Below are 15,285 nucleotides of genomic sequence, written 5' to 3'. Positions count from 1 at the left end.
TATGCCGAAATTGGTTCAACGGTTCATGTAACCTTGTACACATAATATATATAAAAGTAATACATGTATATAAACATCTGAAAATTAACCTTGTACAAATAGACATTTGTCTATTACATTTCGCCAAGTACATTTAAATTACTTCAGTTATTGGGTTCACATCGCATATCTACCCTATTTGACTGAGGGAAATTTATCCAACATGCTCTTACATGTGTATATTACGTAACGATGGTCTGTAAGATTGACCTACTGAATTTAAATGCACTTGGCGATTTGTAATTTAATTATATTCATTTATTAATTTTTTTATTATTAAATTTAGATATCTAGGGTTGAAAAATGAAATGAAATTCGTCTTCAATTTGTGGAGTATCGCATACATCGCATAATTTATCCTCCCTGCTTTGGTACCTTCCGTATTCGATATTTAAATTATGTGACGAAAGTTTAACGCAGGAAATATGCTTTTTTAAATTACTCTGAAAAAGTTTTATTAAATTGGGTTGCATTTCACAGAGTTCAAATTGGACAATACGTGTTTATATAAAAACCATTTTGTTGAATTATCCACAAATGCATTGCACTCTTGGAGATATATATCTAGGATTCTATTTTTATACACATGCGTGATGACTTTAACTTTTCAATCGTCAACTTCCCTTACTTATGCAGCAATATACCTTCATCACCTGCATACGGGGTATATATCTCTCAGTTGATTCGATACGCAAGAGCATGCTCTACGTATGTACAATTTCTAAAACGAGGTAAATTATTGACAAATAAGTTGATGAAACAAGAATATCAGCTATCTCGTTTAAAGTCATCATTTCGTAAGTTCTATGGTCGATACAATGACCTTGTCAGCAAACACAATTTATCATTGAGTCAAATGCTGACTGACGTTTTTCACACTTATTGTTAGGCCATTATTTACACACTGAATTGTCGACGGATTTTTCCGTTATTTCCCGATTATGACAAGGAGCACACGGCGCGTGTGACCGGTCGGCAGGGGATGCTCACTCCTCCATGGCACCTGATCCCACCTCTGATGTTTGGAGGTCCGTGTTTGCTCTGCTCCTATTTTGTATTGATTAATGGACTTTTGAGCTTGAATACTGTTCGTTATCTCCATATATTTCATGCATAAAATGAGCAAAGTTTATAACTTGCTGTTTCATCCCCAATTCTCCGAAACCCACTCTAAGTAGTTCAAGCTTTACGTCACGCGCCCAGTTTAAACTAGTTCCCGACTTCTCTGCATCGTATCGCAGGCATTCGTAAGATTTTAGTAGGTGCAATTTTTTTGTGTTTAGCCATTTACACCAGAATTTCATGATTTTAGTTTTCGTTGTATAATAAGTGAATATCGACCAAATTCTCTATAGATCATGTAATTGCATACATTGCGCGTAACACCAAGAGTATTTTTACATAAAAATAAATGCAATCTTTCCATTTCAGGAGATTTTATGGAAACCCCAATTTTCGCTTCCATAAGAAATAGCACTTCCAACATATTTATCAAATAGTTGACACCGGGTTTTACCGTTTGAATTCAAATACCAGTCAAATAAACTTAACTTTCCGCCGAAGAATGGCTGAAATATTGCCGACTCGGCGTTAAACAATAAACAATCAATCAAATTTCTTGAATATTGCGGTTTATACTAAATAGTGCTTTTTGACCTTGGTCAGCTAGCTTCTTTTGCGTAACATTGAATTTACCGTTGTAATTTAAACATAATCCTATGTAATTAAAGGAATCAATAAGTTCCAAAATTTCATTGTATTATGTCCATGAAAAATTAACGCATCCTCCTATTCTGAATCCTAAAATGTTGGATTTTGCGATGTTAACAGTCAAATTCCACGAGATAACTTATCCATGTAACGCGTCAAGCATATTCTATAGCGCTCCTCTGGTGAGTTAGCAAACACATGTATACTCTTCAAAAAAGAAACGCAAAGTAAAATTTTAATGCCACATTGAACATAAAGATTATTTAGTAAAATGATGTATTGATAATATAGAAATGTGGTTAATAATAGCTCTACGATCTAAATGTCATAATTACTCAAGAATGTTAAAATCATAGACAGTTCAAGGTCATTTAATATCAATATCTGGTATGCCCCCACAGACACAAATGGTAGCCTAATAGGCAAATGGGTGCATTAATATACTATCCCACTCTAAATGTAGAGCTTTTGGTCAGGTGTTGCAGAGTTTGGGGTTGCAATTGTCTTTGACAAATCATGCCTATCCATTTTGTCCAATGCATGCTAAATTGGGTTTAAACCTCGCGATTAAGATGGTCATGGCAGAAACAGGTTGCTGTGGGTTTACAAGTATGAGAGCACAGTTTTCCATCAAAGTCCTTTGAATATGAACCAAATCAGCCCTACTTGTATGTTATATCGTTTTTTCCATATCATTACACCACCACCAAATTTATCAACCTTCCGGAGGAAGCTTTTGTAAAACGTTACTTACGAAGCCTATGCACTCTGACACTAACATCAGGCTTTACTATAAATATTTTGGACTATTAGCTAAACCAAACTGTTCAGCGGTGTTGTTGTGGTCATACTCTGTTGGTCTGTGACCTTTGAAGTCGATATCTGCAGTCTTGTGGGGTCAGAACAACGCCATGAATTAGTCCTCTGGCAATAATTCTAGCATTCTGTAGTCAATTGCAAACGATCTTGTTAGACATTCTGTGCAATTCAGGGATAGCTAATGCAATAGATAACGTCATTGTGAAACGTTTATGAAAATTACGCACACCAATGAAGCGCTCCTGTGCTGCTGATGTCACGCGTGGTCTGCCATGTTTTTGGCGATCATTTGTTGTACCATGCTGTTGGTATATGTTTTATAGGTTAGATATAGTGCTTTGTGCAACATCAAAATCTCTTGCAATTGCAATTGTAGACTGTGGTACACATGCTTCCAGTCGCCCAATTTTCTTTTTGTGATATGCAACATTCAGATGCAGCATTTTTTTCAGATAAAATCGAGAACCCCAGCTTTTGATAGACCTTTTGCACCTGAAGGTTGGTTTAACCATTCTACGGTCATCATGGAAAAATAGATGTTGTTGACTTTCCCTTTGGTTTTTACATATAATGCTACTGTATTAAATTAAATAATTACCTTCATCATTCCAAATGTCTTTAATTTAAAAAAAAAACAATTGTTAGGCCATTATTTACACACTGAATTGTCGACGGATTTTTCCGTTATTTACCGATCATGACAAGGAGCACACGGCGGGTGTGACCGGTCGGCAGGGAATGCTCACTCCTCCATGGCACCTGATCCCACCTGTTTTTAGAGGTTCGTGTTTGCTCTGCTAAAAATTTGTATTGCTTTAATGGACTTTGAGCTTGAGTACTGTTCGTTATCTCCATATTTCATTTAAATAAATGATCCACATAGAGTGACTTCCCTTGAAAATTGTTTTAATTTATTTCCAAACAATTGAAGGTTGAGTATTTCATCTCGATTTACATGCTCAAATTTTGACTGGAATTCACTAAATGCAATATACTTTTATTTATATAATAGTTATACATATTCAAAGAAAACTGAGACTGGTCAGAACAAAAGCAAAACAAATATACCTGTCTTGGACGTATATCTTTACTTTTTTTATCAGTGTTTACAATGTACCAATAGCATTCCAAGTTTCTGATTTTGAATGCATTATTCTATAAATCGTTTTAAATTGTTTATTTATTTATTATTATTATTATTTAAATTAAAGATATTTATCATGTTCATTTCTCCATCATTCTTGCTTTAACAGCACATATTTCTGTCTATTTTATTTAATTTATTATCCAAAATAAAAGACCAAATACTACCATTTATTTGTTTCCTCTCATTTCAATTTCATAACCAGTGATTGGAATTATTCAATTCTTTATGATCAAAGTTTTCACTTTAATTGTGAGGTTTATAGTTTTCCAAATATGCAAACTGATAATATTTTTTTCCATTTATATTGCTTCCGTGTCAATTCCATATGCATGATATACCCCAAAAGTTTTTATTAATATTTGATTTTATCCATTGAATCTTTTCAAATTTTGGTGTTTTACCCTTTGATTTTCCAATAAACAGACCCTTTGTTTTTGAAAAATTAATTTTTGCCCCTGAAGTCTTTTTATATACTTCTAAAACATTGAAAGAATTTATTATAGATTCTTCATCTTTATTAAATAGCTATGTGCGGTCGGCAAGCATATTTATTTTACACTCTATATGTTCATCTTTACTAGGAATTAAGATGCCCTACATCTGTTGATTTTGTCTGATTGCACAATCCATAGGCTCTATTTGAAGAACATAAAGCAAAGGAGCAATAGGACAGCCTTGTCTTGCTGATCTTGAAATTAAGAAGTATCTTGATACAAATCCAATTGCTTGAATGCATGTTTTTGACTTTATAAGAAGGGCATGACCTTGATTATCGAATAAGCTGAGAGGCGTAAACCCTACATGCAGGTGATGCAGAGGATATTACTACAAAAAGAAAAAAGAAAAGTAAACAGCGGAAAAAAGCTGAAGTCATCTCGTTTGTCATACGATTTACTTGTTAGTTTGTATTTATCGTCTATAGTCAGTAAAACACCCAATGTGAAAGAGATGTGGCAGACTTTGTGGTGCTTTTTATTTCGAGTTCATTTGGGTATATCGAGTTGACATTTGAATGGAAAAAAAATATTGTTAATTGAAAAAGCGTTGTCAATTTATCTGAATTTCGAGGTGGAGGGCCAAAGCAAGTGTCTCATGTAGAAGTTCTGAATAAATTCCCTTCATAGAAATATAAAAACAGGATGGCTTATAAGGAAGTACAATTAGTGTCCATCGGTATTCCAACAGTTTGTTGGAAGACCTGGTCTCCAAAAACTATATTAATGTTGTAAATTAGGAATTCCAGCTTTCTTTTCATATCAATTTGGAGTACTTGTATGTGGAGTTAGAGTGATTTTTAAATTTGTATTCAAAGTATTAAGCACTGAAATGTAATTCTAAAAAAAATATCATCCTTAGAAAGTGAACTGTTAGACGTAAGTGTAAGTTGGATTTCTAGGCGTAGAATTAAAACCAAAATTCAGTTATAATAATGAGCCTTTAAAAAACCAATATTGTTACCAGCTTTGTTTGCTGGAACTACAACATACATGTAGCTTGGGGGCCATGAGTTTCAAATTTTAATAGAGGACTTATTTTTTATTACAATGTATAATTATGCTATCATTTAGACTCTCGATATCCGGGGATAAAGAAGATATTTGAAGATTGCATTCAATTGGATGGTTTTTGGCCCCAGGGAGGCAAAGATCATGAAATACAATTTCTGTTCCTCTCTAGCCTTTGATACTGTTATGGTTGAAATCGGTTGTAGAAAAGGTTAAAATGTTTACTAAAAACCTTGAATATAGAAGAAAACTTTCTCTTGCATATACCTTGTTTAAAGTATCCAAGATTTAAATAACAATAAAGTTAATTTTTAATTAATCAGATCCAATTAGATTTCTATCTAAAACGAATGGTAAGGATCTTAGCCCAAAGGTGAGATATATAGATATTTTTTTAGAATACGACATACCTTGGAACAATACATTTTTTGACAAGATAATATTAAGAAATAAATATTAAGTTTGACACTAAAAAATTAGAATCAAAATTAAATTATATCGGAATAAATCAATTTTAGAAAAAAAAATAAAGAGATGACAAGGTGCATTATCTGTGTTCAGTTGACAACAGTTTTTCAAATTTCGGCATTCTTGAAAATAATTAACTAGAATTAAATGAAGGCGGAAGTTAAAAATAACTAGTACATGGATTGACCACAGTTTCATGACGTCAGGGGGTATTTAAATTCCTTTGCGCATTTAGACATAAACATCCGCCATTTGTCGTTTAAAATTCCTAGCACCGGCTAAGGTAATTATGTTTATTTGTAATCTTTCCAACATTTTGTCAATATAATGTTAAAATAAGGTAGAAAACGCTACATTTTAATCAATAAAGAGAATTTGTCGGATTGTACTTATAATATGAAAAGATAAGTAAAGGATACCGATTATTCATTGCAGTAGAAAATCGTGTAAAGAAGATGTCAAACGTAAGTATTTAGTAATTTCATATAAATATACAATATTTCTACCTTTCAGAATGTTATTTCTTTGTATTCATCATTGATATATGTCTTTCATTTGAAAAGCTCGTATCAAACCGACAAACATAGATGAATACAATCGAAAATTTGATTTTGGATCGATCTATTATATTATTCTGCAGGGACTTGTAACTTGTCGGTATCAGATTTGTTGTTTCTATGGCGTTATGTGGAAGCATGTCAAATTATCTGGTCTGTTCAAATAAGTGTATTTAACCGTGGTTCGCAACAAAGGTATTGAACAGAGTGACATTTAAAGTCCTGCAATTTGTGGTACATGATCCATGCCATTTAAATAGACAATCATTATTTTTTACTTTGAATAACATCTGTCTCTTAAACAAACACTACGAATATTAATAAGAAAGAAGTTTTAAATATCCGCATTCTCATTAATAAGGTATTGAATTATATTTTGTCACACATTGTTTAAAGTCAGAGCGTGTATTAAAAGTTAACAGTTTATGGTTAATTTTCTCTCTAATTAGAAATGATTGGTTGTCTTTTTTATTAACCAAATTTTACTAACATTTAACCTTTACTTGTTTCCTAGCAATAAAATTATAAATACTTTACTTGTATTTCCAAAATGCACACATAATCTACAATTGTAGCCAGCATATCCACCACCCGGGGGTGCCCCTCCCCCATACGGTGGAGGTTACGGCCCACCCCAACCAGGATATGGCCAGCCACAGCCTGGATACGGACAGCCACAACCTGGATACGGACATCCCCCAGCTGGATATGGATATTCCCAGCCAGGGTATGGAGCCCCAACTACTACTCAACAGTCCAACGTTGTGGTAGTGCAGCAAGGAGGCGGCGGAGTGGTCGTACAAGAACGTAAAAGAAGGTGATTGGTTAATGTCGAAGATTCCAGATAATATGCAAAATTTAACCTTTGGTAGTCAGAGACCACAAGAGTTTATGGCTTATGCGGTAGTAAGGTGTCTGCCATTCTTCTGTCTGTCTGCCTATAGCTAGCTGCAAGCATTTTTTTTTTCAATTCCTACTCCTTCCACAGTTTTGGTCCAAATTCAATTAAACTTGCTTCTCACACAGAAAGACCATGCCAACAAATGCATTTCTATAAATTGGTTCTACATTTTGGCAAACAATCTTGACATGATTACATAAAACAAAAATCTTTCTGAAAACTCTTTAGAAACACTAGTAAAGTTATGGTCAAATTTCAATATTAATAAAACCTGCTACACAAGTAAACTACATCATTCTAATGATCAGAAATTGATTTCACAAAAATGATGTTGCAATGTATTAATCCGTAAACTGTAAAAGGCTGGAACGATATATCGAGATATGCATTCAATGTGAGGATGATACGCTTATTGATATGTATAAAGAAATATCGAAAGATCGCCAAAAAAAAATTTCTGAGATTTTTTTTGTTTTTGTTTACTTAACATTTTGGGTTAAGTATAAAAAAAAAATATGCAAAACATAAATATGAAATACATAATGATAAACACCACTTGTGTACAATAATTTTGTTTGATAACAGATACACAACTTCTTTGAATAAATTATTTTTATTTGTGAAGAAATGCTTTGTTCATTTCAATACAAAAAAAAACTTTTAAAACCAATTCAACGTATCGTGATACATATCGTATCATGGCTCAAATATCGTGATACGTATCGATATAGAAAATGTTGTATCGTCCCAGCCCTAAAACTGTACAAAGATTTTACTCGCAGAGTAATTATTGTTAATCTAATTAAAGTTCTACTTTCGTTTTCTATTTCAAAAAAAAAAGTCTCGAATGAGACGTAAAACAATATACAATCAATCAGTCAATCTATTTAAAAAAAAAAAAGGCAGTGCAATAGCGAAAAAAGAGGGCGATTATGTACACGATTGGCGGTTCTAATTAACTGGTAAATTTTAATGAAAGCGAGTATGTGAGTATGAGGGAAATAGCAAGTTTATTCTTCCTCAAGGAAAAAACTATTTTTTGAGGCGGCGAAGATTTCTAATGCATCACCACCGAGGAAAATAATAACATCTTTTTGAAAAATGAAATAATTCCACAGAAATTTTGCTCGTCATTTTGTTATAATTCCTGTATGATTTTGACATCGCATGTCGAAATGTTTTGACGTCATAGTTATATTGTTAATAATCCCGAGATTTCTTGAACGCTCCGCCCGCTAAGCATTTTGATTGCTTAAAAATATTAATGAGGGAGTAGTCCCAGGGAGTAGCTCTGGATTTTTAAGGGAATTGGGAAGTGGTGCCTTCTGAGGGAAATGGACAATTTTATGGTATTCATTTTATAAAGAGTAATAATATAAGAGGTTAAGTGATATATATTATTCTTATAATTAAGATCTGAATTTTTACAACAAACAAATGCGGACTACGTATACTTACTTCTGCTTCTAACTGAGGATTTTGACTTGCTTTTAGACTGTCGTTAACTTTCAGGGGGAACCTACTGAGATATATATTGGATTTTTTTCTCGGAATTTCTGTGAAACTTGTTAGAGTTAAATAATTAAACTGATAAATATGTTATTACATGTAGTTACTTGATAAGACCTTATGATGAAATTAAATAAAATTTAGCAGTGAATGAATGTTTAGAATTTTTTGAGAGTATTCAATTCATTCCAAGGAAAAAATTGCCCAGTCATACCATCTTTACAATGAAATATGAAGATAACGAATAGTATTCAAGCTCATTTAAACAATACAAATGGCGTGAATGATCCGAGGCCAAATCTTGCTTCTAGTAAAAAAAAAAGTCAATTTCGGAATTGATTTTAGCATACCTTGGAAAATAAACGGTATTTATTTGTGTTAAAAGGTTACTTAACTTAGAAGTACATGTATAGGCCATACGACACGTGTGAACAGATTACTTAATTTTTAGTATGGACAACTCTCAACCTTTGTTATATCAAAGTTACTGTAATTTGAGATTTATTTTATTGTCCTTCATGGTAAAAACAAAGCAAAACCATCGATCACACAAAAAGAAATTCTATTTACAGATTCCACGAAGAAACTTGTCTAAATCTGGTAATATGCTTGCTGTTTTGGCCGTGGGTCTTCGTTTGGATCGGTCTGGTAAGTAGCCATATCTACCAATCCAATGAACAGCTACCTCTCAAATATATCAATCAACGACCACCAATAAACATCTCCCAAAAATTACCTATCAACTATCTATCAACAAGCATGTTATTGGTATCCATCAATAAAAATCTAGTAATCAGCTTAGAACTATCGAATATCTACATAAAAATAGACATCCGAAATCAGCATCTTTCAAACAGTATCTACCAAAAACATCTCCCACCAAACATCTATCAATCAACATCTGCCAGTAAACATCAACCATTCAGTATCTGTTTATAGGCATCAATCAGTCAACATCTACCAATCAGTATCTTTCACTCAGTATCTACCAATCATCATCTCCCATCAGATATCTATCGATCAACATCTTCCAAACATTAACTAATCAACATCTTGTGATAGGCTTCCAACATCACCTAAATCAGAATCAACCAATCAGGATCTACCGTTAACAGACACCAATCGTCACATTTATTACGACATGCATCTTTCAATTAGCTTGTGAAATCAGAATCTTTCAATCTGTATCTATGGCATCTATAAGTGAAAATCTCCCACCAGATATCTATCAATCAACATCTTCCAAACATATACCAATCAACATCTACTGATAGGCATCTATCAGTCTACATCAAGTTTAATTCAACTAAATCAGAATCTACCAATCAGGATCTACCAATTATTGGAAATGTAGTTTATATCACAGAAGGAAAATTATTTAATACTTTAACATGAGATTTTATGTACGCTTGCAATTTATTTACATGGCATAAAAGTAAAAGGAGTTGCTTTTACACCTTTCGGGGGGGGGGGGGGGTTAGCTCACTTCAGCTTCGTTTGTATGACTTTTCAAACCAACTAAACAGGGATCCGCTTTTTCTAGGGGGTCCAAGGTCACTTTTAGTTGCTTTAGTATATACATTTTATAACTCTCCAAATTCCAGGGGAATTCCTCTTTAGATCCGCGCATACCCATTGTGTTATTGTAAACCTACTTCGTTTATTTTTGCAGTGTATATGCGATGTGTAGAAGAAGCCATGCTGAATAAGGGAGAGACTGGAAACTCAAAAATTTGACATGAAGAAACACTGACTGCTTTAATCAAAACATTCCAAGTGTTTTGTACATAGAAAACGATTTCTGACTTTCAGGATAAACCAGTTTTGGAGTGTTTTAACTGTTATATATATAATCATGTTTATTGCTTTCGGGGTCTTTTGCTTTCTTATGAACTCTGGGGTCCAAAAAACTGAACAGCCAATTAGTCATTAAATACACCTTTCTAAATGTAATCTGCTGGTTTCTTAAATTTCTATTAGGCTGCAGGATATTATAAACAAAACATATCTGACTGAGCTGTAGCTTAGTATGAATTTGAAAGAGACAAATGTAAGTTCTATTCTTTCTTCTCCAATAATTAAGGAATTATTCTGGTAATTACAAGACTTATCACGCTAATTAAACACTCGGTTTTGGGAGAAATATACCTAAATTCATATAAGAAAGAAATGATAAACATAAAATATACAGAACTTATGGTCAGCAAATTACAGATATAAATTCTGGGAGAATTTAACAATTTTTCTTGCAACACAAAAAGAGTTGTCGATCGCTGAGTACGAAGGAGGCCTTTCAATATAAATAACGATTTTTTTTGTATGAAATACTATCTATGCATGTGTCAAAATTATTGAGAATTTTCAAAAGAACTATTTTCTTACACAGTCAACCGTATTTTTAATTAACATGGGGTAATCTGATTTACAGATCTTTAAATTCAATGCAATTTTTGTTATATTATTGTACATAGATTTTGCCTTTTTAAATATTTTGCTTTTTTAGCTTATGGGTCTTTACCATGACTCTCATGTTTAAAAATTTTAAGGGTCTTTCTTTGCTATTCATTTATATCTATTTTATATGTACGTAGATATATTCATTTTTGTTGTCTTTCATATAAATTTGTGATCATACCATTATAAAAATATTTATATTAAAGATTGAGAGGTTTTTTTTGTTATACACGTTACGAAGAGTTCACATCAATATATCTTCTAATTCTGTATACACTTACCTCGACGAGATTTTTTTTTTCATGCATCGACTTGGTTAGGAGTTGCATGATTTAAGTTATAAAGAGAATCGGAAATGTCATACTCTGATTTGATTAAAATTAAAGCAATATGGCCATATAACCACGAGTCCCTACTAATACATAGACTACAGATCACTTCTGGTGATATCAGAGGTCACATATTGAGGTATATCACGAGAAGTTAGCTTCTGTCCGGGTACCAGAAATCACCTCTGAATTCTAGGACACCTAGTTCATGTTGATTTCCTGAAGGTTTTTTCAAGCCTAAAATTTTGTATTGAGACTTGTGGGGAATGTACAATCTGGCACCCTCCGCTGGCAATTTTTTTTTTTCGAAAATTGATGCAAGTTTGAAATATATCAGGTTTCATGGAGGACAATGGGCCTACCCTTAATTCCACCCTATTTATAGTGTTCTCATAACACTGTTAACTCTTCAGTCATACGAGATCTGAGTTCCAGGTGGGCCATAGCCTGAGAAACTCGTAATACTCAGGTGACAGTCGAGGCTCATCGTTCTCTTGCAATTATTTTGTGGACCCTGAGTTCCCAAAAATATATACATTGTAAGCGAGGCTAAACCGGATTCTATGAGAAAAGTCGGCATAATTGCACCTTGCACCAGGATGATTGACACCTTTTGCGAATTCTATCCAATTTGTGTGCTATATAATGTATGTTGGTAATTTTCTGTGCTTATGAATTTTTAACTGTGACCCATATATGTAAATATGTTTGATATAATTCACATGTAGGGAAAGGTATCAAGTTTTTAGAACTTTTGCCCGATCCCAATTGTAAAATTTAAAGACAATAAAATATGTTCAAACCAAACCTATGCAGGGCAATCTGTACATTCTATCCTTATAGTCTCTTCTATAGAATGTGTTCTACATCTTTACTAAGATGCTCATAATAAAAGGATTCACTTCATCTTGGTTCCTATATCTAAATCTGTGTATGTGGCACAATATCTGATTGAGGCATACTCTCTGACTAAAATTTCCCCCATATTATCCTTGTCTTCTTCCTCGCTGGAAGCTGTCTTGCTGCTCTGTGTTGTCAAGGCATCTGTGGGCTGCAGCTATACTGATGCTTCATAGCCTTTACCTCACCAGTTAGCTGTTGAATCTGTCCCTCAAGTGATTCAAACCTCTTTGTTGATGAATCAGCAAGGTGACTCTGCAGTAGCTAGCTTCTTGTTTTTACGGGTGGCTGATGTTCTAGTTCTACGTTCCAAACCGCTGATCTCTAGTGTTAAAGGTATGACATTGGTCATAAAATGACTAGAAATGTCCTTTGACAAATATGGTCTGCAACATTTCTTCTGTTTCCATTTGGCCTACAATCCTTTTTGCTTGCTTTACTACCTACTAATCCTTTATAGTCGTCTCTACAGACCAATAAACTCTCTCATTTTGAATTTTCTGCCATCCGATAAAAAAATTCAAATTAAGAGAGTTTATTGGTCTGTAGAGACGATTGTAAAGGGTTAGGAGGTACATAATTATACAAGTTGGTAAAAGAATATATATAGAATTAGGGAATGAAAGGTAGTTGATTGTCTAATGCTGGAAAGTAGAGAAATAGATCCCAAACCGCAGAAAATCTTGTGCCGTACATTGCACCATACTTGCATCAAGGGATCTGTACCATTATCGTCAGAGACTAAAATATAAATTCATAACGCTACAGTTCTGCAGTTAAATAACTGTACTGATAGAAGCACCAAGGCCAAGTTGCATATTGTCTCGATTTCATTTCTTCTCCCCTCAGTGGTTATCTTGTAGCGTAATGTATCAACCTCGGGCTTATAAGATTCCCAACGTAGGCATTCATCTTCGTACATTGTCTGTGTTGGCGCTTCCAGAAAAGAAGGATATCTTTGGGAAAAAAAATATTTACTACCAATTTTGATTCCTTTTTAGTATCACTAGCACCATGCTGCTCCATCTTAACAACTGGTGGTTTGCTTATTGTTTCCATCCACTGTAGGAGTATATGGAGTGTCGACTTCGAAACCTAAAAGGGTTGTACAGGGTGGATCCAAAAGAGATGGGTGAACAAGGCGCGCTAAATGCTTATAGCTTCAGATGTGTTAAAATCATGATCAGTTTGTGAATTAAGTATTTAGAGTAAAATTCTAATTATTGAAATTTATGAAATTATGATAAAACTTTTCTGAGGAAAATTTTTTCCGCAAAAGTCATTCTGTTATTAAAAACATAATGTGCGTTCGAACCCTAGCAATAAAAATCCTGAGTATTGTTTTCCTATGAGACTAACACTCTAACCACTACGCTACACAGCTCCTGCTGAATGGTGGCATTTAAGGACATTGGCAAGTCAGGGTTTTCCGGAGAAAAAAGGTTTAATACATGGTTTTTTTTTCCTTATAAAATAGTGATTGAGAGTGATCTCCCGTGTAGAATTCTCTAAGCGGTGAAAACTAATAAAGCGTATGTTACAGAGGTAAACAAAAGCACGTGCACTTCCTTCGACGGGTAGAATCATCTATACAGCAAGAAAGAAAAGTGGTAATGGTTTTGTTGTACATTGTATTCACAGACAAAGAGCCAACAGGTCGTCATTTACCATTGTTATGCTCAGTATGCTGGATGTCACATATACTGAAAGGTAGGTCGACCATGCCGACTGAGAACAGTTCTTAGGTCGTGTGAGGGAATCAGCATTTAGTAATTACGAATAAAGTTAAAAATAAATCCATGCCAATATTTTTATGACAATGTGTTTCAATCAATTCAGTCAATTACATGATAAAAACAATCAACCAGTCTCTTGACCAATTTTAGCTGTTAAGGGACGCAGCTCAAAAATGATGATCGGTGCCGGTATATCCATGTCTTGTTTCTATATATACATTTTCAGCCAAAATATTTAGAAGTCATAGGAAATGAAGATACAATAATGTATATAATACAAAAACTGTATGAAATAAAAGAGTTTTGAAGAAATATTATGGTGAAAAATTTTGTAGGTCCCTTTTATCAACATTTTACATAGGAAATGCATTAAGAATTGTAAAAACACTAATATGACAAAATCTAAAAAAGAATGTTGGATTGGTAGGTATAACGATCCAGAATATAGCATGTTTAGTGCATTTAAACCTACTCAAAAGTTCTAGAAAAATTCTATACAATAACCAGGAACCTTGCCAATGTCCTTAAATCATGTTTTTAATATTAAATGGACTTCAAGTAATACTTGGAAAGATGCGAATGTTGTGTCATAAAAGTGTATTTTAAAGGTATAGTGGGTCTTTGTTCCATTTTTTTGTTAACCAAAAATGTATATTTTTATGCAAACTTTGAGGATAAACTTTCAAAAATATGGAGCGAAGACCCACTCATATCGAAAAATTGTGTTATAAGAAAATTATCCTTTTTGCCCTTTTAAGTGTGTATATGCTATTTGTTAGGCAAATGATTTAAATCTATGTGAGATTTTTGCACATTGTGGAGATTTGACATAAAGTATACTTTAATTTTAGATGAAATATCAAAGAAAATTTTGTTGTTATTGAGATTTAATTTTCTATCTTCATGTTTGTCACACTATAGGCATGGCGCTCGCCTTGTTCGCTCATTTTCTTTATAAGCTATACCATTAATTACTGTTACTTGAAACATGCCTATATTTTTTTGAAATTTTAAAACGCATATAAACATGTAAGAAGTACTAGTATAACTTACACTATTATATTAAAGCCGCATGTTAATATCACTAAAAGGACGATCATGATTCACGATGATTCTGAAAGATGGAAGGAGGGGATCAAATAGCTATCAGCCCTTGAAAATGTTGAAAATAAATAATCTGTCCTCATTTGACAAGAAAATAAATAATCTGT

General features: G+C 33.4%; 1 protein-coding gene across 1 annotated transcript; it reads left to right on the top strand.

Moving 5' to 3' along the window:
* The first annotated feature begins 5,914 nt into the window (after positions 1-5,914).
* Positions 5,915-11,231, top strand: LOC133180128 (postacrosomal sheath WW domain-binding protein-like). The gene is made up of 5 exons (XM_061314706.1): positions 5,915-5,971; positions 6,124-6,152; positions 6,821-7,062; positions 9,228-9,303; positions 10,328-11,231. The coding sequence occupies exons 2-5, from the start codon at positions 6,144-6,146 to the stop codon at positions 10,343-10,345; spliced, it is 345 nt and encodes a 114-aa protein (XP_061170690.1). The 5' UTR covers positions 5,915-5,971; positions 6,124-6,143; the 3' UTR covers positions 10,346-11,231.
* The last annotated feature ends 4,054 nt before the right edge of the window (positions 11,232-15,285 follow it).

This window comes from Saccostrea echinata, unplaced genomic scaffold, assembly GCF_033153115.1.
Source record: "Saccostrea echinata isolate AGI-Se365-2 ecotype Australia unplaced genomic scaffold, CSIRO_AGI_Sech_v1 ptg000001l, whole genome shotgun sequence".
Taxonomy (NCBI): domain Eukaryota; kingdom Metazoa; phylum Mollusca; class Bivalvia; order Ostreida; family Ostreidae; genus Saccostrea; species Saccostrea echinata.
Note: the sequence above shows the minus strand (reverse complement) of the source record. Positions and strands in the feature narration are given on the sequence as shown.